Below are 23465 nucleotides of genomic sequence, written 5' to 3'. Positions count from 1 at the left end.
AATATCACTGAACTCTGCTGTTAATAGGCTGTATGCCATTCCTTAAAAATATCCTTAACACAACAGAATTCTTTATTTGCTGAAGAATTCAACTCCAGCAATAAACACTACTGTCGATACACTACACCTGCTGTGCTACTAAAATAATTTATACATTTTACTGAAAACCAGAACTCCTGGGTCAGCTCTTGCCCCAGCAAGCTCACTGACCCTGAAACATTTCTTTGGTGTTGTTGAGAACAAGGAGCTGGGGCCAGAGCACCTCCACAGCAGAGACTCCAACCTCCCATCACTACACCTGCTCACATGGCCACACCCCTTTTGCTCCTCAACTTCTCCAAATAAAGCAACTCTGACCCAGTCTGAAGATTTCTCTTTATTAGCATTGTATTTTCCATTAAATATTCATAAGTTGTTTGTTCCAAGACAAAACAAACCACAGAAACTTGGTAAGCTTCCAGACTATTAATATTTGTGCTCCTGGTATCTGGAACACTCACTGTTCTTAACAGCATTTTATGGTCCTCAATGCCGTCCAGGATTAAAAATAGTATTTAATTCTTAACTGTAATTAACAAAATTAGTAAGTTATAATTGAGAGAAATAACACTTAGTAGAAGACCAAAGGCAGAGCTCAGGTTTGATGTACAAAGTTAAGAAGCACCAAAAAAAGCAACTTATGAGGGGAACTGAAGGGAAGATGAAGAAGAGGTACCTGATCTTTTCCTGGGGAAATGCTGCATGATGACACCACATGATTCATGTGAACCATGTTCTGGGCTTGAAATTTTAAACAACATTGGTGAAAGCAGGTTTAGGTTTTCTTCTGCAGAAAAAAATAAATACAGGTATTTATCCAGTCTCAGTGCCTCCTGCCTAATCAATTCCTTGCCTCTTACTTAGATGACACATCCTAACCAACAGCTGGCAGTGCCAGAAACCATTCTGAAGTAAGTGCAGGGAAAAAAACCCAAATATTTTAGTATATTGATTCACAGATATTTTCATTTCATTATGACCTCACAATATCTGTGGAAATCATGATCTGCCATAATGCAGAAAAACTGATTTTCATCTCAACCAAAACACCTGCTTATTCTTTTATAACATTGGGACAACCAGACTTAAAATTCTGTAACCTGTTTTGAAAGTGGTAACCTGAAAAAAGAGGAAATAAAATTATTCTATTATTTTTAGAGCTGTCCCAGTACCACTGCAACCAAAGTGGCAACCTCCTTAAAGGATAGGCAAATAACTGGGGAAAGCAATGCCTTGGAATGCTGCAGTTAGATTTGCCAGAGGTTATTTTCCAGAACCCACAGTGAAATGAATGAGAAACCTACCACAAAAACACTGACAGCACAGTCAATACTTTGAAGGACAAATTGCTTCTGGACTCACCTGAAAGCACTGGCTGTTAACACTGGCTCTCTGTATTGCCATAACAAGCAGGAAAATCTGTGGGGTGGAACAGTTTGAACTGAGAGCCCAGCAGCAGCCACAAGGAGTCCAGGTCCTGCAGACCAAACACCCAGTGACAGCTGAACAACCTTCCAGGCCAGTTCCCCTGTAAGAGCCCTGTCCATCCTGCTTCCCAAGACAGGTCCATGATGCAAATCTAAGCCCTGGAGGTGCAGAGTACCACGAGGTTTGCTTGGAACACTCCCCAAGCAAACAAAAGCCCTTGCACAGACACCAGAGGTTACAGCACACCTGCACCTGTGCACGCACACACAGGGATCCCTCTCAAACAGGCCCAACCTAAACTGTGCCTTAACACAGCTTTCTGCTTTAATCACAGGTTGTCAATACCTTAAAGGTTATCAGAAGCCAAGCACCATGTCCTGTTAGGCAGTGAGATGCTAAACATCCTTCATAGTACAGTCCAAGATACAAGGAACAGACACAGAACTGCTAATAGCCTACATGATCACTGTTTCACTCTAACACATCCCAAAATCTAGAAAAACTACAAAAGGAAAAAAAATCAAAAAGCACTATATAAAACCAACCTTCTTTGGGAACTGATATCCAAAGCTAGTATCTCATTTTTAGTCTCTTTCTCAATAAATCCTGCCCAGCCACAGGCCAATGATAATTTGCAAAGTATTCCCCAATACTTTGTCCCAATTTCACCTTTTTTTAATCAACCATAGCAGTATCAGAACAAAGTAACTGGACCATTAAAAGATGTTGGTAAAATTTCACCAAAGAAAGCTTTCAGGGGGCTTCCAGGGGAGGTGACAAGTTTCCTTAAACAATTTTCTATTTGCCAATTTAAAGTTCTGAATTCTCTGGTCCTGACAAATTATCCAACTCCACCAATCCTCACAGCTCCAGCACTGATGAAGCAATGTTTGAGTGCAGACATCCATTAGCAGGATCTTCATTTCCCTTGCTAGGTAAGAGTGATGTTCTGAAGAGAAACGATCTTTCAGGTTGCCCTCACTGCAAACGGAACACTCCCGTTTGCGGGTCTCCATGGTGAGAAGGCTGAACACCAGGGAGCTGTTTGGAATAAGGCTGCCATCTAGGAGCAGAGCAGGGGAAATGCAGAGAAATCTCAAAGCAAAATTTGAACTGTGAGTCCATTTGATGGTCAGACATGCTATTACACAAAACTATAAACACTGGAAGCACAGATCTCCGGGGGAAAAATGGATAAGTGGCAGAAAGCAGAACTTGTTAAAAGGTGGTTTACAAACAGACAGTTCCCAATACAATCCTAAACTATTTGGTTCACAACAAACAGTTTATCCAGTCAGACAAGTCAACATGTACAGAGGTGCAGTGGTACTGCACTTTATCTTCTTTCTTTCATTAAAAAACTGCAGCCTAACTCACTTTTTTCTGAAAGAGTATTTTTCCATGTGAGGTTGCAGGCCACAAAAAATGCAGTGAAATAAATGAAGTCAGCCTGAACCACAATGACAAAGGCAGAGCCTAAAATCTTACACTGAAACTAGTCACAAGAAAATCTTCACATAAGCAGCTTCCTGAAGCCTTACCATATTTTTTCTTGCTTCTCAGAAACTATGCAGTTTCCAAGCAAGTCAGAGCTGCAGTACACAGAATTTTACACTTTCATCATTCAGCTGTCACTGGCTTTATTTTACTTTCATAGATGGAGAACAAATGCAATTTACAATTATAATCTCCAGTGATTTGTCAGTGTTTCATCCACGGATCATCTCTAACACACAAAAGAAAGAGCTCTTGAGATCCATCATGCTGATGCCTACTTTGAACAAAGCAGACACTTTGCAGTTCAGTTACTGAATATGTTCCAAGAAATCTGTCTTGGCACACCACAGTAACCAGGGCTTTTGGAAGAGGCTGCAATGCCCTGTCTATACAGGAAAGAATGGTTTGTTCCTGGTTGGTGGGAAGACAAAGTCAGGTTTCTTGCTTTGCCAGATCCCCTGGCAAAGACCCACTCCCTGCCTAGAGTGTTTTCAAGGCCACCTGCTTCCATCACAGCTTTCTCAGAGAAACTGGAAGCCATCAGGAAGAAAAGTAGCATGAGGATATGTGGGAAAGGGATGACAGAAGAGACCTGGGGAATACAAATAGAAGAAACACAGAAATAGAACTCAACCACTGTTTCAGGAGAACCTCCACCAATGAAGGAGAATAAATGGGCTTGCACATTTGAGAGGTACACACCTGTTTTTCAAAAGTACTGATTAGAAAAGGCATCACTCTAAATGTAGAAATGAACTTACAGTTTTGTCATATCCAACATTAACTCTGGTCCTGTGACAGTAACCAATTCCACGTACAGAAGCAGAGACAGACACCTGCAGGAAAGCAGTCAGAGCACCAAAGAGATTGCCTTGGCAGCTCCCCTGTCCCTCCCTAACACAGCACACCTCATTCCAGCCTGACCATACCCTCACGTCAGAACTTCCCTTTTGTCACTGGGACTTGTAACTTACCATGCAAATGAATTCTCTATCCTTAACTGACTCATCTGTCCTCACTACTGGTGTCTGTGACAGGCTACAGCTCTGGGAAGCACAAGTTCAATGATGCACAAAAGTAGGTCTTGTATTGGCAATTTCTCATTTACTGCAATAAAGACAAACGTGTTTTAGTGGCTTAAGCACATTTCCACACCATGTCTCTCATCCAGTGTTAACAAGGATGCAAATAATTCCTTAGGAGTTAAGAAGTGAAAAGCACTTTCCATGCTTCCTGCTTTCACTTACACAGGTTGCATTTGATCAGCGTCTCGTGGTTAACTTGCAGCTCTCACAGCTCCCTCTGTTAATCAGTAACTAATAAACAGCCAGTATCTGATAGTCCAGCTTTATTAATAAACATTTTGGCTTCCACCCAGAGATCACTTCTGTAGCTGAACCTCATCAGGCAATTCTCATTACTCAATGTGATACTGAAAACCACCAGTAATACTGAAGAAAGACATTTAGTTGCATTTCCCCTCCTAGAATAGAGGAAATTAAAGGTGACTAAATCCCAGTGCGTCAGATTTTATGAATGTAATTATCTCCTACACCTCCTCCCTCAGGACTTTACACAGCTTGAGACTTTGTGGTTTTTCCTTGGTAAAATAAAGTCCCCACATAATTATTAAAGGAAGAATTTTGGCTGAAATTGCACTATACTACTTTAAGAAAGACTACTTTGTTAAATGTCTTCCCCAGAACTATTTATATCAAAACAGCTCATTTTTGCAAACTCAGGTACACTTTGTTTTGGTATTTACAGTCAGCAATCCAAACACAATACCAATAACAATTATGCTTTTAAAAGACAGTCAAAAAAAGCTATGGGGAGTAAAAGGAACTACCACATGATGTTTTGGAAATACAAGTCACAGAATGCCAACTGCAGATCTACATTTTTCATGTCTCCTTCTCTCCCTCTCCAGTAAATAATGGGCCAAGAAAGAGTACAGGACAAGAACTTACCAGCTGGACAAGGCAGATACTCAGCAAATAATTGTTACAAAACAAGTGCTTGGCTCAAACTTCAGGAGTCTGACCCCCAAAGTATATGATTTTTAAAAAACAACTCTAGGGAGCAAGAAATTATCTTCTAGAGATAAATTCATAAAAAATAGGAAGTTGTCTAACAAAATAATCCTCCCAAATTAAACCACTTTAATTTTCTTCCTACCAGAAGTATATCACACCTATTACAAAATGTCATAGCTAGGATGAATACCAGACTTTTAAGAGGATTAAAACCAACAACCCTGAGTATCACAAATGTACTTAATTCTCAGTTCAACAAAATATTGGAATATCAATTTATTAAAAAGTTATGTGAACTGTACATACGTAAACTGCAATATAGCTGAAAAATCTGAAATATATAATTTTAAAGGAAAATCATTTATTTCTGAAAATATTTAAAATATTGCATTTCTGGCAGCAAATTCAAAAGAAGTGCTCTGGAATGGGTGCAGTCTCTCTGTGCATTTGTCTTCAAGGCATGAAACATATCTGCTTTCTGATTTTTCACAGCACAATCTCGTGACCACTTTCTTTCTGATTTGTAGAGACAGAATTGGATTTCCAAGAACAGGAGTAGAATTTTTAACAGGAAATGCTATGGTCCTTGTTGGTGCAGACAACACACTTTCCGAGAGTCCATGGCACCTTGGAAATCTGCCAGCCATCCTGCATAAAACTGCATCAGATTGTGCTCACAAGTTACAGAATAAGTCTTTGATTGATAATTTTTCTGTTTATTTCCGCCAAGGCCACTGAAAATACGAAGGCCTTTTCATCTGAAAGGTTAGCATACATGTCAACTTCTTTTTCTTGTTTCTCTGTAGAAGAAAAAAAAGTCACTATTAGAAGCTTTTTCCATTATTTGAAGTTAATGCAAGTTACACAGAAATTAGTAAATTATGTGAAGTAGTGGAATTGAAGTTACTCAATCAACTCCTATGCACGGAGGGGGTAAGAAAGAGGAGGAAGTAATAGAGGCACACAAAGGTGCTGGAAGAACCACAGAATGAGTCAGCCAAAAGCATGACTGAACTTCTCCTCTTTAACAGTGAAGGAAGAATGAACTGTTAACATAAAGATAAACAAGCATTCAAGGGTTCCTTCAGGTTTTTTGGTTTTAGTGGTTTGGGTTTTTTCTTTACATGCCCACCTCCCATCCAATAAAGCATAGTTATTTCACAATATGCTAATTAAACACAAGATTTGCCCCCTTACTTTACAGATACATGAAAGAAACCCAGGAGTTTAGTGACAGGGTCAAAGGCCAAAGAGCAGACACTTGGATGAAGTCAGGCTCCAAATTCACCGTCATGCACACTTCTGGACTTTCTACACTGCAGCCTTTCCATCCTATCCCAGCTGTAGAACAATGCTAACACACCTCCTTGAGCAAGTAAAACCCATGAGCTCCCTGTGCTGATGTTGGCTTGCTTCAATGCCACAGACAAACAGGAAGCCATCAAAAATTTCCGTACTGCAGTGCTCAAATAAACTAAGTTACACTACAAAAATTCATATAAATTATAATTTGAGTAATACCACTTGCATAAATACCACCTCCTCCAGATCCTGACTGGTTCTATCCCAGTTTAGCAAGCCACAGGTAGCTGACACAAATTGTTAAGAAAATAAAGCAAACAAAGAAACAGTTTTGTCAGCAGAAGAGCAGGCTTGTAGACAGAAAGAAGAGATAAATACATTGAGAGCTTTCAGCTGTGGAGCTCCATCTCCAATCCAGGTTCCACGTGGCTTGGACTCATTTCCAGTCACAACACAAAGCCCACCTGAGAGAGCCCTCAGCCTCACTAACACACACCCTCACTCTGGCAACTGCTCCAGCAAGACACCTAAACTAGCACGGGAAAGCCAAAGAAAGGGCAGCACTGGAAAATAACAAAAAGCAGGATCAGGAACAAAGATCCCAGCAGCTCCCATCTCCACCTACCCACACAGTTACCCTTCAGCGGGTTCACACTCATAACAAAGGTTTGATTTGGCTTCACATTTGTGTGCAGCTACAGAGAGAACTCCAGCAGACTGTTGTCTGTGTGAAATCAAGGGCTTGTGCTCAACAACTGAGTGGGAGAAGCTCCAAAATCCTTTGCCACTGTGTTCTGATTTACTGACACAGAAACAGCAGAAAGCAGCTTTTTGCTGACTTCCTGGCTATGCAAGGCAATATCCTCTAGTGCATTGAGTTTGAAATGAGTTTCAAAGTGAGGTTCACTGCCAGTCCTACCCTGCAGTTTAAGACAAATCAGCTTCTGTATGTACACTCTGGGCTGCTGCACTTCCTCCCTCTCACCATTTAAAAATTAACAATGCTGGGAGCAGTTCTGAGTACAGACACTACACACACTGGTTATTCCACATTAACCTTTTCTATTTTCATATCTAAGCCCCACCCCTTGATTCATACTTCCTGATCCAAACGAATCCAGCCACAACTTGAACATATCAGCAAAATTAAAAATACTCCCCCTGCACCACACCCTGGTTGCTGTTAACAGACTGTGGATTTCTTCGTTTCCCTTCCTCCCAGATCAGCCTTATTCTGAGACTTCAGCTTACTGAAATCTTGATATCAAAGAGCATGAGGGATTAACACAGGTGTGCAGGCTTCATGCACTCTCAGGACAATTGCAGTTCTCATCAGTAACAACAGAAGAGCTCACACCTGCATGACATTTTATCATACACTACTCCCAGGATACCACAGCTTCCACACACTGAAAACTTTCTACTTCAGTCTTATCTGAGAGTAGTTTTGACTCATTTCTCTATTATGAGCTAAAGAAAAATAGTATTGTGCTTCTACAAGACAGTAAGACATTAAAAACCAGGGGGTTTGGTATACAACTAAGAGGCTATTTAGGCAAAAATAGCTTTTCTGGATCATGTCTCTTGTGATCCCTTTATACTGCAGCCCTTAAAACAGTGATTATGTATAAATCACATATGGACCTCCCCATTCACAAGTCTTGTATGGATTCATTTTTCAAGATAGCAAGTTACTTCAAATATCCACACTGGGAAAGTAAATGTGTGAGTAATGCAGCTGGAAATTACAGAAAAAAGAAAACGTGAATCAAGAAAATGTATTCAGCTTAAGTTTTACCAGGATACTGACATGTCTGTATCTACCTTTATGACGATCTGGCCTGCTAAGTAACAAGTCTGCTTCAGCAAGTCTACTGCTCTTACTGAGACTTACTTGCTGGTAACCTCTTTCAGAACAATCAATACCACTTCCCCCAATATAAAAGGGGTTTTGTTTGCTTTATTACACCAGGGTTTTTACCCAGATAACAAGGCAACCTGGGAACCAGTCTAGCTGTGTGTCACAGTGCCACACAATTAAACAAAGAAAACACCTCCACAACAAAACCAGAGTCAAATTATTATGGAGTGTTTGTATTTTCAAAATACATTGCAGTACATCTGACAAAGAAATTAAGTGACAATTTTGACAAGCCAAGGCTGCAGGGAGGAGTTCCTATTTTCCAGGGTCATCACATGCCTCTGAAACGTGTGATAGGATCATTTTCTGGGTCCCAGCACTGCCATATCCCCTCAATCTACATCTGCTTCCTCTTTCCTCCCCCTCCATTCCCTCTTGCTAAATCTGTAGGGAAAATAGCTTGTTTTAAAAAGCCTTTTTGCTTATTCTATTCTTCTTAATTGCAGCAGCTCTTTGCTCTAATGTGAGCCAGTCACGAAGGACACAAAAGAACCAGTCAAAGGCACAGCCACAACTGGGAACAAGCACAGTGTGTATGGAATTGCATGACAAGCAAGGAAGCAAAGCTACAGATGTCACTGGGGTCTTTAGGAAGGAAATTTTCACAGCTGGATGGTCTTCAAATGTACAGATAATCTGTTCCTCCATTTAATACCACTGAGGTGTTTTCTGTCTGCCTGTTTTTCCATCTACAAATGCATTAGCAGCCAAGTATCTAAACCATGCAAGCAGTGGCTTTTTTTCAGGTCTTTGGGGCAAAAGCACAACCTCTAAAGAAGTACCCAAAATATCCCTGAAACATAGAACAGGCAAGGAAATTAGATACTGCCACCTTGCACTGCAGAGCTGACTTTGAACACACACACACTGCTGCAAGGACCAGCAACCACTCACACAAAAACCACCTTAACTGTAGTACAGTTACATTGCTTAATAGACACAAACAACACTATCAAGCAGCACATGTGGTAAAGGAATAATATTTCTAAAATTCCTGCCAATTACTCCACACATAGTAGTTTCAATTTTGTAAGCAACTTGAAAAGGGAGAGGTCAATGTTAACTTGTTTTAGTAATTACTTACAAAAGGATGAGCTCCCTGCTGAATTTATTTTTATAGCCATAACAGCCTTATCTATAAACCTTTTTTTTTAATCTGCCTGATAATCATAACAGTGGTCTACACAAACTACAATCTGACATAACCAGAAGTAAAAAAATATTCTAAGCCTACTTAGTCCTGAACAATAGGATGAGCTGCACTGGGGCAAAGACAATGACAAATGGGTATGAGCCCAATCCCTGCACAGGAGGCTGAGGAACAAACAGCCATCACAAGACCAAGGAAAAGGCATGGTAAAAACAGCACAAAAAGATCAAGGCAATCTTATCCAGTAAGATTCAACTTTAGGGAAACACCAAGAAAAGGGACACCACACACACTCTTATGCAAAGATCCCACTACACCCAGATCTCTACTCTTCTACCTCCAAGCACTGCAGTGTTGTCACAGTGGAGTTTGCAGCAAGAGGTTAGAAACAATCACCCTAGTTTTGCACAGGAAAACATGTTCTCTTAATATCCCTCCTGCTGTCAAATCTTTGCTTTTTGGAAACTATAAAACATGTCTTAAGAAAATGGATCTTTTCCTTTGATTGCTTATGTTGCATTCCTCTTTGTCAGGAGACAGAAAAGAAGATTCACTTTTACAGGGCAGCCCAACCAGCTCACTGGAATTTTAAAACCAAGGCTGTTTGTGAACTAGACTGGCAGTTAAATACCTAGAAAGAATCCTAAAGCTACCAGACAAGTCCAGCTTGGGTCACTAACAAATAGAGAAGCTATTATGACTTACTGACATCAGTAAGTCATATGCAATAGTGAAGAGATTACAAACTACAAAGTGCATTTCTATTACACTGAAACAATTGCCATCTGGAAAATGTACAGAAATGAAATTCCACCTCTTCCCACACTGAAAGCACTAAAAAAACCCCAACAAATCCAAATTTATACTTGGTTTTTACATTAAAGAAACATTAAGAAACAGATTTACATTAAACAGCAGAGATATCAAACTTGGTTTTGAGAAGTCAGAAATTGAAGGAATTTCCAACATGGATTAACACCCTTTTTTCATTTTGTAAGGTGGAAAAGAAGAATAATTGCATTTCTGAATCATGCCACATGATATACTTCAAGATTTCAGGAGTTTTAGGAACAATATCTGCTGAATATTTGTATGAAGTTTTGTCATTCCCCTTTTATCTCCCTTCCAACCTTCATAAGGTCATGCTAAGTTTTGGATTCATAACTCAGGTCTAAAATTACTATCTCCAAAAACACAGCTAGAAAATGCAGTGTCAATAGGCTTTTAAAACAAGAGGAACCCTAAGTGACAGTTGCATTCTTGAGGGTTTCTAGAATTACTCTAGCTATGTAACAGCCTCTGTATAATGAGTAACACCAGCAGGTCACCAAGGAACCTTGACAGACAAGGAGTCATTCTTTCCTCCAGAAACAGGACTAAAATTCGGGTTATAGTAGTGATTCAACATGCCCCTTTTACTTTGGCCCCTCAAAAGGTTTCAAGAAACTTTTAAAGCAATCCAGTCATCCTAATCCCCTCTCAGACAACAGATATCATTATATGCTGTCCTTGTGATACAAAGCAGCAGCACCTCAATATAAAAAAAAAATAATTTAAAAAATCACCCAAAAAAAACACCAAAAACCTACTTAACACTCCAGTCCAATGGCTTTCAAGCTACATGTTGAAACTTGATACAGTGGCTAAAAATACAGATTCAGATCTTTGTAGTTAGTTTCATCAGACACTGAAACATAAAACCAGAGGTCTCTACACATGCAAATCAGTCCCTTCCCCACGTTAAGGTATCAGGTACTGGCTGAACTAGTTTGCTTATTGAATGGTATCAAGGTTTGCTGATTACAAAAGATACAAACAGAAAATCCAACAAACAGATTTCTGCAGCTCTCATACCTTTTTCTTCCTCGTGCTTTTTTGCTGAGGCACTCTTAGGTCTTCCTCTTCCTCGTCTGCTGTGGTCTGAATGGCTGTTGGACCTGGATCTCTTGCGGTTTTCTAAGTCTTTACTCACTGCAGAATTGATCTTCTCTCGCTTAACTCTCTCTGTCCGCCTCCTTTTGGCCTCACTCTTGTTTTCTGTGCAAATGAACAGAAATGCCATAATGCAGGGTTCTTCATTTACTCTTAATGCTTACCCCACCCAATCAACCTTATCAAGTGCTCAGGTGCCTGTACCTTTACAGAACAATTGCATCTGCACAATATCCATGCAGAAATCAAGGTGCCAGATCCAGAAGGGTGTTTCACTTCTTGATTCCAGGGATCAAGCCTTTAATTGCTTCAAAAGCATTTTGCAGCCTGTGATGTTTGCTGGGCCACAAGAAGCTGTTTCCCAAATAAGATGGGAACACAAACTGCACACATCACAGCCTTTAAGGCACCACATTCTGTATCTGTTCCACTAGGAAAGTTTATCATACAGCAAACACCACAGCACTGGGGCTTCCAAAGACACTAACAATGAAATCATTGCTGCTGCTCAGACAAACTGAATGCTGAGTCAGTGGTGCTGGCAGAGAACACCTCAGAACACAATGAACGTGTCCCACCACTCCAGCCTGTGACAGGGCCCCTCATGCTCACTGCTGAACAGGTATTGTTCTCCTCCACACCCAAGTCAAAGAAAGGTGCCTTTCCATGAGTTTTATCTGAACAGGTATTGTTCTCCTCAGCACCAAGTCAGTCAAAGAAAGGAGCATTTCCATGAGTTTTGTCTGGAAGTTAAGCATGAATTAATGAGCTTGGGTACCAAATATAGTACAGTCACCACTGCACACTCGTGGATTAGCTGCACATTTGTAAGGCTGCAGCACCACTCCACAGTAGCTGCACTGCTGAAAATACTGGAACAACAACAATTTTGTAGAAGAAGTTGTGGTTACCTTAGGAGCACAATACAGACATACACAGTCTGCTGCTGTATCTCTCTGGGGAACTGATTTCCTTTGGCTGCAGTTGTGCCATTGATCTTGTAGAGACACAGGGACAAGCAGGACAGCAGGGTCCAGTCACTGAGGTTCCTACAGAACCTGCACTTCAGTGGCACAGCCAGGGTGAGGCAGAGCAGGGGAACCTCTTCAGACCCTGCCTAACCCCTGCTCACACAGGGCCATCTCCAGAAGGCTTCTGAGCACCTCCAAGGATGGAGACTCCACAAACTCTTGGACAGCCTTTGCCAGTGCTTGGTCACTCACAGTAAAAAGCACTTTCCAGAGCTGCTTTCCAGCAGGATGGCCTCCAGCATGTCTCCATTTTGCCTCCCCTGGTGCATTTCCTCTGTACAAAGCTGAATTATACAACCACATCATGGCCTTCAGCTTCATCTGGTAACTACTTTATCAAAAAAGCAGGAGGAGGAAAGAAAATTGATCAACACTTCCAATCTACCACAGACATTTCTTAACCTCCTCCACCCTGAATGTTCAGTTGTCAGCATAATGTCACCGAATTCCTACAAGTGGTATCCTTCAAAACATTGCTACAAAATATCAAATAGCTGACTTCCATTTTGTAGGTCTGGTAGACTATTTTAAAAGTAGGTATTATAGATCAGGTATTTGTTAGGTTTGGGTCAGATTTTTTGAGTTTTTTTTAATATATATCTTCCCTGTTGGGCTCTTTTTCTGACTCATTCCTACTACTGCAGGAAGTGACATAAATGAACACAAGGAGAATGCTATTCATGCCAGAAAGCACATTCAACTGACTTCTTACTGAGTCCATCAACAAAAGACACACAAGTCAGGCACAAAAAAAGCACTATTTAATTTAATCATGGAGAGAGAAGCAAGATCCACCCAGTTTTAGATTAAACATTATGACCAATTTTTTATTTTCAGAAAACCCAGCTTCAATCAGCATGAGCTCTGAAATCAGATCCTTTTGGGACCTCTACACGTTTAGCTTCAAAACAGGATTAACACAAAGCATTCTGTAAGGGGTTATTCTGCATAGTGATCAGTGTGTGCAGCTAGAACATAAACAGAATAAATGCCAACATCACGAGTACAAAGGAAGACTGAAAACAGCAGCTTCCCTCTTCTCAAAAATCAAGAAAAAATAACATATGCAAAGTCTACCATGCACAAATTGAAGGGAAAGCGAACTGACAACAATCCATTTACACAGAGAAGTAAAATCCACTATCTTTCCCCTCCAGGAAATAAGAGGAAAGAACTGTTGCTCCCTTCTCCCCCCCTCTGGAAGCATTACCTGTGATGGGTGGGGATCTCTCAGCACGTTTGGCGTGCAAGAGTTTTCGGCTGATAAATATGTAGCCACAGGGACATGATTTACATGCAACAGGAACCTGGGAAAACAAAAGACAATTTTTTCAGATAATTTCAAATTATAACCAAACTCCTGTCTCATGAAGAAAAAACACACTTAGTAACTCACATTTTGTCTTCAGAGATAACTCTTCAAATTCAGTCTGTACTGCAAACTACAGCCTGTCCTGTTACTGTATTTAAACATAATAGAGCCAGATTCTGCTGTAAATCACTCACCAAGCCTTTTCTTTATGCAGTTGTTAAAAATCAAGCTTGAAATGTACAGCTGTTGTGATTGCTTTGCACTACTTTTCCTCAGACTGACAGGAAGGGGGTGGGGGAAAGCAGAGAGCATTAAAGGAAGGCTGAATTAAAATAGAATTAGTTTCTCTTCAGAGCTCTCAAATATCAGTAGTCAAATCAGTCAGACATTTCCAGTTTTGCTTCCTCTATATACTTGAAAAAAAATAATTATGAGTTCAACCCGTCAGTACATTGTGAATGCATTCACTCCCAGCAGCATTTGAAAGCAGCTCCTTTAGAGAGGAGCAGCTTTAGAGGCACAATAGAGCCTGAAGCAAAACAGATGCATTTGCAGCACGCTCTGCTCCAGCGCTGCAGACAAGGCCGGGTGGGTACAGAAGGAGCTCGTTAATTCAAAATGCAAATAACCCAGGCCAGGCAGGCAAGAACTGACTGCAGGCCCCGGAGTTTGAGAGAATACAGCGCCTCTGAGCAGCTAAGCAGACAGCAGCAGTATGCTCCCCCAGAAAATAACAATGTAAAACAAAAAATGCCACATTTCATATGAAAAATAACAAAATCCACTACGGGCAATTAAAAACAGCAACACTGATAAATTAAAAAACTCATTACCTTAGCCCCAAGATCTTGTGAGATCTTTTAGAATAGTAAGCAATACACCATGTTGCTTTGATTAGGTTTTAGACTGAAAACACAAATCAAAGCAAGTTTAGGCAGAGATCTGGAAGAGATTAAACAACACACATTAAAGTGGAATCATGCTGAAGCATGATAGTGGGGGGGAAAAGGCAGGAGGTGATTTCTCAAAGGTAATTCTTTAAGACAGGTCACTACAAGTCTGCCAATATCCACTGAAACAAACAGGAGCACAGAACCACAACTGCCCCTCCATTTAACCAGACATGGGAAAGAACCGAGTTCCAAAGTTCTACTGATTCAAAAACCCTCCCAAATTAGTACATGAATTTGTAATGGGGGAACTTTAATGCTACTCAGAATAATCAAATCATTTTGCTTTCTGTAGCACATCTGAACTCCTGCACTTCACCCTACAAAAAGCTCGCAGATAGACTTTTTGACACAGGTTTTGCAGAACTAGAGATTTTAACTCCCTTTATGGAGACACTGACATAACAAAAACGAGTCCAACAGAGGTTTATTGAACTTTAAAGGTCAGAATTTAGCAGGCTTGTGTCTCCTTGTTCATACCTCAGCACAGTTGTCTCCTTGTTCATACCTCAGTGTAACAATCCTAAAGCCCCACCATCTCACAGATAACTTGTGTGTGCTCTTAACGTGACACAGAATTCCAGCTAAATCCATTTCTGAGCACTTGGGTCTCTCCAATAATTACCTTTCCAGGCTTGGCCTAAAAAAACCCCAACTCTGGCAAAGCCACCCAAGGGGATTGGAACAGAGTCAGTATTTCTCAAGGAACTCAAGTGTGTTTAAGAGAACAATACTGCTCTGGTGTTACAGGTTTGGGATGTGCAGCATTTGAGGGTGGGGGCCTGGGGGAAGGGGTTTATCACTGAAACTGATCACTCTCAGTTATCCTTTGAAGACCCACTCTGATAACATCCTGCAACATAATTAAGGCAAAAGAGCCCTAAACACTATTTCACACTGTTTAGCATTTTCCTAATAAAAAGGGATTTTTTCTCACACAAGACATTTTACTTGATGCTAAATTAAGAAGTGATTATTATTTTCTCTAGATTGACTGCAAGTACTTCAGGCTCCCTAGCTAAAGGAGCTGTGCTTTGATTGTGAAAATACTGAAATATGATATATTATCTAAATTACAACAGAACAATGTTTTGAAGTCTAAGAACTGTTACTCAATATTTCGCTCCAATAATTGTGGGTGTCTAAATATTTCCATGCATGCCACTTCTACTGAAAAAATCAGAAACAAATGCTAAGCCCTTGCTCATGGAAGAATTTAAGAAACAGCAGCACAGGATACAGTGAGTTTCCTCAAAATCTGCAAAGGGTTGACTTGTACTGTAGGCCTTAGCTCCTTGCTCCCTCTCAAATATTTGGCAGTGGAAAACAAGGTGTTTTCCACTATGAGCAATGTGTGCCAGGGCAGGACATATAAGCACATAAAATCCATGGAAGCCATAGAGGAGGTGCTAACAGAAAATCTAGACTGACAAAAACAAAACACACGATATGCATGTAGGTGCAGAACAAAGCGACACTTTTCACATCAGTGAAAAAAATCTTACAGTGTTTCCTTACTTATTGTTGGTAGTTTGACATTACTACCTTTATCAAAAAAAAAAACAACCCACCAACCAAACAAAAACACCACTCTCATATATGATTTCTCCCTCGTTTTCGTTTCTCCTTTCACCAACTGAATAACCAGAACTTGGCACACGATTTCGTTCTCAGAAATAGTATTTCGGTGACGTGCCTAACGTGCATTTGCAGCGGTTAAAACATGAAAGGACGCCCACACACAGCTCAGCGCTCCCGACTGTGCCAGGATGGGCAGGAATACTGTAAAACTATGCAAGTCAGAACAAAAAATGCCATTTTTCTAAAGCTATGCAAGCAGAGAGAAATAATGTGAGACTATTTATTTTTTTCCTAGGTACGGCTAAAGCGGTGACAGGGGTGCGTTTCCAGGGTCACGGAGCCGATGTCCCCCGGAGTGCCGGTGACAGGCGCTGCCCCTCGCCGAGCCCCAGGGCCGCTGCAGCGCCGGGCCATTGTTCGGAGCTCCGCTGCTTTCAGCGCTCACATCACTGCCGGTAAATGGAGACAGGCTCCTGACACGGCAGCGGTGCAAGCAGCTGCCGCTCTGTGTGAGTGTGAGCAGCTCCATTTTGTGCACAGCAGACCCCGCAGTGGGACACACCGACAGCTCAGCGGGCACTGGGGAACCGGGCACAAACTCACCGAAGGTCTCCCTCCATTCCGCTGCTTCCCGACCACCCCCTGGGAAAACAACACCTCTGAGCCCCCTCCCGCCCAGCTCCGGGCACATCAGTCATCCAGAGGGCAAACTGCATTATATAAATCACCCGGCTCATTGTATTTTGAACAGATCACACAGTTACTAAACAACACCAGCACGCAACCGTGAGGTTCTGCAGTCGCGCAGAAACCCCTCAGCAAAATCCAACTACTCCGCTACCCTGCCGGAGGGACGCGGCGTTCAACCCACATTCCGTGCAGAAGCTGCAATGGCAACAACCATTGAGCTCACACAAACACCGACTGGAGCCGCACGGAGCCGGTCTGCCCGCTTCGCCCTCCGCAGCCCGGCTCCGCCGGCAGCCGCTCACCTGCTGGTCGCACTCGGGGCAGGACTTGGTGGCCATCTTCACTTTCTTGGCCCTACTGGAGGACATGCTCGCTGCTGCCGTGGCTGGGCTGACACGGCCGTGGCCGGAGCGCCCGCCCCGGGAGGAGCCGGCGGGAGGAGCGGGAGGAAGGAGGTGGAGTGAGGAGCCGGCGAGAGGAGCGGGAGGGAGCGGCCAGAGGAGGAGGTGGCGGGAGGAGCGGGAGGAAGGAGGTGGAGTCGGAGTGAGGAGCGTGAGGGGACGGCCGGAGGGGGCAGCGGGAGGAGCCCCGCGCGCCCCCGACAGAAGGCAAGCCCCGCCCACCTCCGCGCGCGCGCGCGGCCGGCCCCGCCCGCGCCACCGGATTGGCTGCGCGCGGGCAGCGCTCGGAGCCCCCTGGCGGCCGCGCTGGGAACGGCCCTAGGGGTGGGAATGGCGGGGGGAGCGGGAACGGCCCGGGGGCTGGGAATGGCGGGGGGAGCGGGAGTGGTGAGGGCAGCAGGAATGAGGGAGCCTGACAGAAATATCCCTGCTGTCAGAAAGCACCAAACACCACCTCTTCGCTCTCCATCTCGATTCAGAAAGAGCCAAGCCTGCAGCAGAGGGGGATGTTTATCGCCTGCCACACTGGCGGTCCCAGAGCGGGGTGTCTGGCCGTGCCTTTTAGTAGGTTCTGCTCACAAATTGGATGTTTTCGAGTACAGTGTCCTCAGACAGCAGTGTTTCACTGCCAGACCCTACCAGGACCAGAGCAACAGGAACAGCTCTTCAGGAATTTCTGACACATAATTCATTATTCATGCATTCATGCATGTCCTAGCGAGGATCCTCCACATTGTCATGCCAGCCCTCTCCATCCTTACTACCAACACAGTATGATGAATAAAGAATCAAACATCGTTTGCAATGTCCTCTCCTGTGCCAGGACAACCCGTTGATTTTTTTTCCCTCCTCTTCCACAAGTGTCTGCCCTGAGCCTGGCTCCCACCCAGGGCATGAGAAGGTCCTGTTCTGTCCCTGTGAGCACTGGGGTGTGTGGTGGTTTCTGGCTGTGTACACAGGTACCAGACTGCCTCATTTGCCCTTTTCCTCTCCTCCTCAGTATTTAATTTATGACTCAGAGGGTGGATTTGTTTCCCTGTTCTCCCTGCAGATTTTTTTCCAGCCTATATCAGTCCATTGGCGCAGGTGTTTCACCAGAGATACACAAAGACAAGACAGGTTTATTTTCCATATAAACTGTGACTGCTGCCAGAAAGCAAATATGTTCTATGTAGGCACAACATCCAGATTTCATTCCTGAATCCAGAAAATCCATGCAACCAGGACCTTGAGCTTGCATTTGGATTTTAATTTTTTTTTTCCCTTAATTGTTAAGGTCCAGACATAGTAAAACATAGAAAGGTATTTGAGGAGGATTTACAACAGCAGGGGGCTCTGCTGAGTATAGTAACAGTATCTAGTAAATAAAATAATGAATATACAAGAGAGCTCACAGACATCTATGACAATACCCTGCTTTTCTTCATAGAGTAAATAGTCAGCTGTTCAACTACTCCATGAAAACAAAAATGTTTTCCTTACTGAATGCAAACAAGGTTATTCCTACCTAGAAAACTGATTTACCATACATGTACTTTTCATGTTATTCTAATTTTTAACACATTACTTTTGAGTTGTGAAAGTCCAAAACTATTTCTTTTACATAATTTCAGAGGTTTAATCCAGTACTGAGATAAAAACAGCAAATAAGTGAACAGGTTTAAGGGTACAGGTACTTTCTTTCTTAACAGAGTTGAGACACTTTGCAAGACCAAGCCTTATTTAAAATGTCTTTTACACCAATTTAAAATAGAAAATAAGAAAATTTTGCAATGTGTCTGTCTTATGAAAAGCTGCAGGCGACTTTGCAAGTGCCTGATGGTTTCTTTTCTTGGCTGTTGTCACCAGAGACTCCAGCTGAGCTGAAGGGCCTGAGATGTTTCCACTGCCTGGCACATCAACTGCCTGCAACTATAACCTTACAAGGAAACACAAATTCCAAAGTAGGATCAATTCACACATCTGATCCACCTCAGAGTGGGAGAGAGAAGCACTCCTGAGCTGTATTTCTGCTCAGCACTCCAGGCAATCGGAAGCATCCTACTCTCCTGCAGCGTTCCCTAGGAGAGCTGACAGCCTTGGGCTCTATCAGCCCCAGCGTGCTGACAAAACACAGCAAATTGAGAAATTAAATTCCTAAAGTGCTCTGCAACCTTGTGTCAAAAAGGTTATAAAACACATCCTGGTTAAGTAACAACTTCCTAATTAGTCAGCTATAGTCAGCAGGGGTATTATTCTTTCCACGGCCAAAGTACTATCCAGAGAATTCTTAAGCTATATCTAAAATACAAGATTAGGATGCATGAGAGCAAAATTACAAATAATAGGAAGAGCTAGATTATAATATTTGCAATGTTACCATGCAGGAACTGAAGTTGTAATGGGACAGTATTCAACTGGCAAGAATAAAGTACTGTATAAAAAAACCACACTGATTATACAGACAAGCTTCAATCCTATTTTATTATTCTGATTTTGGTAATTTTGATAATAACAATAATTTATAGTACTTAATAATGTTACTGTGCTTCTCACCAGTAGATTTCAGGGCAGCTGTAATCTGAGTCCCCTCTGAGTCCTTTCATAGGCAATCAAAGCCGTGCCTAACAAGTCCTTTGAGATCCCATTACTCTGAATTTGGGCAAGACCAACATTTAAGTGGCAAAATGTTGGCTTTGTTCTCCAAGTACAGCTAAATATTGAGTGTTTCCCAATTACAAAGCATTTTTAAATTCACAATGTTGTTAAGCATTGATGCCTCTTGGTTTCAGGAAGCCCAGGCTTAGGCTGGCTCCTGCCTCTGGCTCAGCTGAGCACATCAATGCTTGCCTGAGGGAAAAAGGCCACAGCCTCAGATTTTAAAAAGAAGCTTTTCTTAAAATATCAATAATTTAGGCTATCTAATAGCAGTAGAGCCTACTATTCCCTAAAAAAAGGCTTCCAACATTTTATTCTCACATATTAGGCCTTTTTTGTGGGAAATTTTTAAAAAATCCACATAGCATTCAGAACAGTTTGGTTTCTACCAATTAATATAGTTTCACCAAAAGCTTACATTATTTTCATAGAGCATCTTTTCAATTAGTTCTTATGAAGAGAATTCAAAAGATTAATTTACAAATTCCCTCTGAGTTTCGTTTTTGGGTAGGAGGTTGGGCTTTTGTTTTTTTCTTCTTTATCATGAAATAATGAGTGGTTAAACATTAAGGTATGAAGTCATGCAACTGGTATTTTTGCAGTGGACTGCATTGAGCTTTGCACCAAATCTTAAAGTTTTATGCTCATTTTGAAGAACATCAGAAATAGTAATTTCTCTGAAGATACTCCTTATATTCTGAACTGCTGCCATAAGCAGTAGTCCATAGGAAAAAAAAATATCCTCCTTACTTGAACAACACAGAGAACAGGAAACCTTGCTCTTTTTGTCTGAATAAACCTGGTTTTCATAATGTGGTTTCCATTTACTTCGTATGCTGAAAGATTCCCAAATATCATTAAAAAGACTTTGGCATTTTAAGCTATTGAGAGCAGTTTTCTATCCAGAATCTTTATTTCAATGGAACAGCAGCAGCAGAATGAATGTTCAGTTACCACGTCATTATTGTAATCATAGGGTTTAAACCATGCAACTATTCATGGCAAAGCAGCTTGTTGAAGGTCTGTCAGAGTAAAACATGTGATAGCAGCTGTTATTTTGTTTATCACTCTTATTTATCCAAGTCTCCATCCACTTTCCATGTATTTGTGCATTTGCTGCTGTTCTGTATCTCTAATTCAGCACTATCAACAGGAAATTCATTATTTTAGCTTCTTAAAACTGCAAGAAAAGCAGCTTGTGTCTTTATGACTAGAGGTGGAACACAACCTGGAGATCAAAGAACCTTGGTAAGCAGCACTGTCCACCTTCAGTGTCTGGTTTGTCTGAAACCTGTGTTCATATGATTTGCATATTCATTTAGGAGCAACTTTGCCTCAACACTGCAAGTTCATCCTACACTATTTACTTTCAGGAAAACATATGTATTAAAATAACCTTTGGAGATACATTTACCACTTGTAAAGAGAGAGACACTTTTCTCTAACACCACTTCACACTGCATTTACCATGGAAAGGCTTTGTTTCAACCCATTTATTTCCTGTGTGCTTTTCTAAGAAATTATCCAGACTATTGAACTCCAGTTTTGCATATATTTATTCCAATGTTCTACTAAAACCCTTTTGGCTTGTGCCAAGTGCATTTGCAGGTGTGGAGCCTCCATCCAAGGCTGCCCTGTGTTACACACAACCCAGCAGCCTCACAGAATTTGCAGGCAAGGTCTGAGGGTTGCTTGGCTTGTCACCAGTGCAGGGACGGAGATGTCAGGGGATCTGTGCCTTTCCTTGTGGGGGATCAGAGGGAGACTCAGGGCAGTGCTGGCTGGACACTTTGTGCTGCGCCAGCGCTTTCCGGGGGGCGGGTTGGGGGTGGAACAGCAGCGTGTGGACCAAGAGCAAGGGTCAGCTTGTGTTCATCCCCCCGCAAAATTAGTGTTTCCAAATTACAATCCATACTCTGATCTTTAATAGCCTGGGGAGCATTTCAGCCTTGATTTCTAAGGAACCATGAAATACACTGGAATTAAGATACCTGGGAAATCTACTTGTATCCACTGAATGTAAATATTAGAATTCAAAATAATTTGAACATTTCAGTTCATCTGATAAAAGCTTACTATAAAATACAATCTGGTTTTGTGGTAAATCCAACCTTGACATGTCTTACCACAGCTTGAAATATTTTCTTCTGAACTACTTTTTATCAAACCTAGAAAAAAGGGACATGACACCGTTAATTATCGAACTGCCAGATTCAGAGAGCACTCTGCTTTCCAGATACACAACTGATGACAACCTTAAAAGTAAAATGTCAAAACATAGAGGCTCCAAAACCTGACATTTCAAAAGTTAAAAAGGCTTATGGGAAAAAAATCAGATGCAATCTCCTGGAACAGCTGCGGCGGCTTCAAGTAAACAAAAATGGACTTCTTGGAACATGAATTTCTAACAGAGCACTCCATTGGGTCATTCTGTGGGCAGAATTTTGGAGGCAGGACAAGCAGGGTCAGAAACACTCAACATGGCCTTCACAAACTGAACAGTAAACAAGAAAAAGCTCTTAGTAAAATCAGTAAAACAACTGGAAACAAAAAACAAATGAGTTTTCTGCACCACCTCAAGAATGTTCCTTCAGCACAAAAAAATTCCATCTCTGTTATTTTTGTTAACTATGACTTGACTAAAATCCTCAAGCAGCATTTATTTTAAAATTAGCACAAAGCAAGTGCTGAAAAATATTGCACTTGAAATAAACTAAGAACTGGAGCAAATTACTAGTGAAACTAAAGACTATGGCAAGCAGAAGCTTGTTAGGAAGAAGAAATAGTAAAGACAGGAAAAAAGCTAAAGACATAATTGTATGTAATGAAATAAAATCAGATACACCAACAGCAGCTTCCTTGCTCTTCATCAGCCGAGGAAAACACCAAAACAGAACAGAACCCAAGTCTCAAACCATCTAATTTAGGCACCTAAAATTAGGAGCTGGTTTGTCATATTCTAAGAGGCAAAAGAGAAAGTAAAAAGAAGGTTCTACAAAAACAATTCACAAATAAGGCTGATTTACTGCCCAGGCTCCTACTCAGGGAGGTAACATTAGGTCATAGGAATATTCCTGAGTGAATGATCCCTTATTCCACTCTCTGAGCACAAACAAGGAGCCTCTTCTGGGCACCCAGGATGGGTAAAAAAGGCCTTCTCCTGCCCAGGGGCAGCAAGGAGAGAGCATTTACCTCTCTCCCCCCTGAATTCTGCTGCTGTTGTATTTCATGGCAGACCTCCAGTCATTTGCTATGAAAGCTGAACTGAACCCGGGAGATAAAAACATTTTCATCATCTGGAAACAATGAGGAAACTGTGAAAGAGGACTGGCTTGTTCCTGCGGGAGGCAAGGATCAGGAGCAAATGCTCCCCTGGCAGGGTGACAGGGTGAGGGACGGGGCTCTGGCGCTCGTTCAGCCTCGCTGCCTGCCCGGCTCTAGAGCCGCTCTCCAGCAGCCCCGCAACAGGTGACCGAGCCCCGGCCGAGCCCAGCGCTGAGCCCACCCCCGAGCCTACCGCCCCGCACTGCCAGCGCAGAGCCCACCGCCCCGCATTGC

The 23465-nt window shown here is 42.0% G+C and overlaps 2 protein-coding genes across 4 annotated transcripts in view; both read right to left on the bottom strand.

Moving 5' to 3' along the window:
• Positions 1 to 778, bottom strand: part of MYLK3 (myosin light chain kinase 3) — a 41083-nt gene extending 40305 nt beyond the window's left edge. Inside the window, exon 1 of the mRNA XM_064723420.1 lies at positions 716 to 778. The gene's annotated coding sequence lies outside the window, so the exon portion shown is untranslated. The remainder of the gene's footprint in view (positions 1 to 715) is intronic.
• The window catches only part of C11H16orf87 (chromosome 11 C16orf87 homolog), a 51251-nt gene continuing 28142 nt past the window's right edge, over positions 357 to 23465 (bottom strand). For 2 of the 3 annotated variants that reach the window (XM_064723432.1, XM_064723431.1), the window contains exons 3-5: positions 13547 to 13643; positions 11228 to 11410; positions 357 to 5800 (exon numbers count right to left, since the gene is read on the bottom strand). In XM_064723432.1, coding sequence (XP_064579502.1) covers positions 5682 to 5800; positions 11228 to 11410; positions 13547 to 13643 — 399 coding nt within the window. In that variant the 3' untranslated portion in view covers positions 357 to 5681. Of the gene's footprint in view, positions 5801 to 11227; positions 11411 to 13546; positions 13644 to 17171; positions 17431 to 23465 lie in introns of those variants that run through there. The other variant, XM_064723433.1, reaches the window with a different exon arrangement.

Source organism: Zonotrichia leucophrys, chromosome 11 (genome assembly GCF_028769735.1).
Source record: "Zonotrichia leucophrys gambelii isolate GWCS_2022_RI chromosome 11, RI_Zleu_2.0, whole genome shotgun sequence".
In the NCBI taxonomy this organism is placed as follows: Eukaryota; Metazoa; Chordata; class Aves; order Passeriformes; family Passerellidae; genus Zonotrichia; species Zonotrichia leucophrys.
This window is presented reverse-complemented; position numbering and strand designations above follow the sequence as displayed.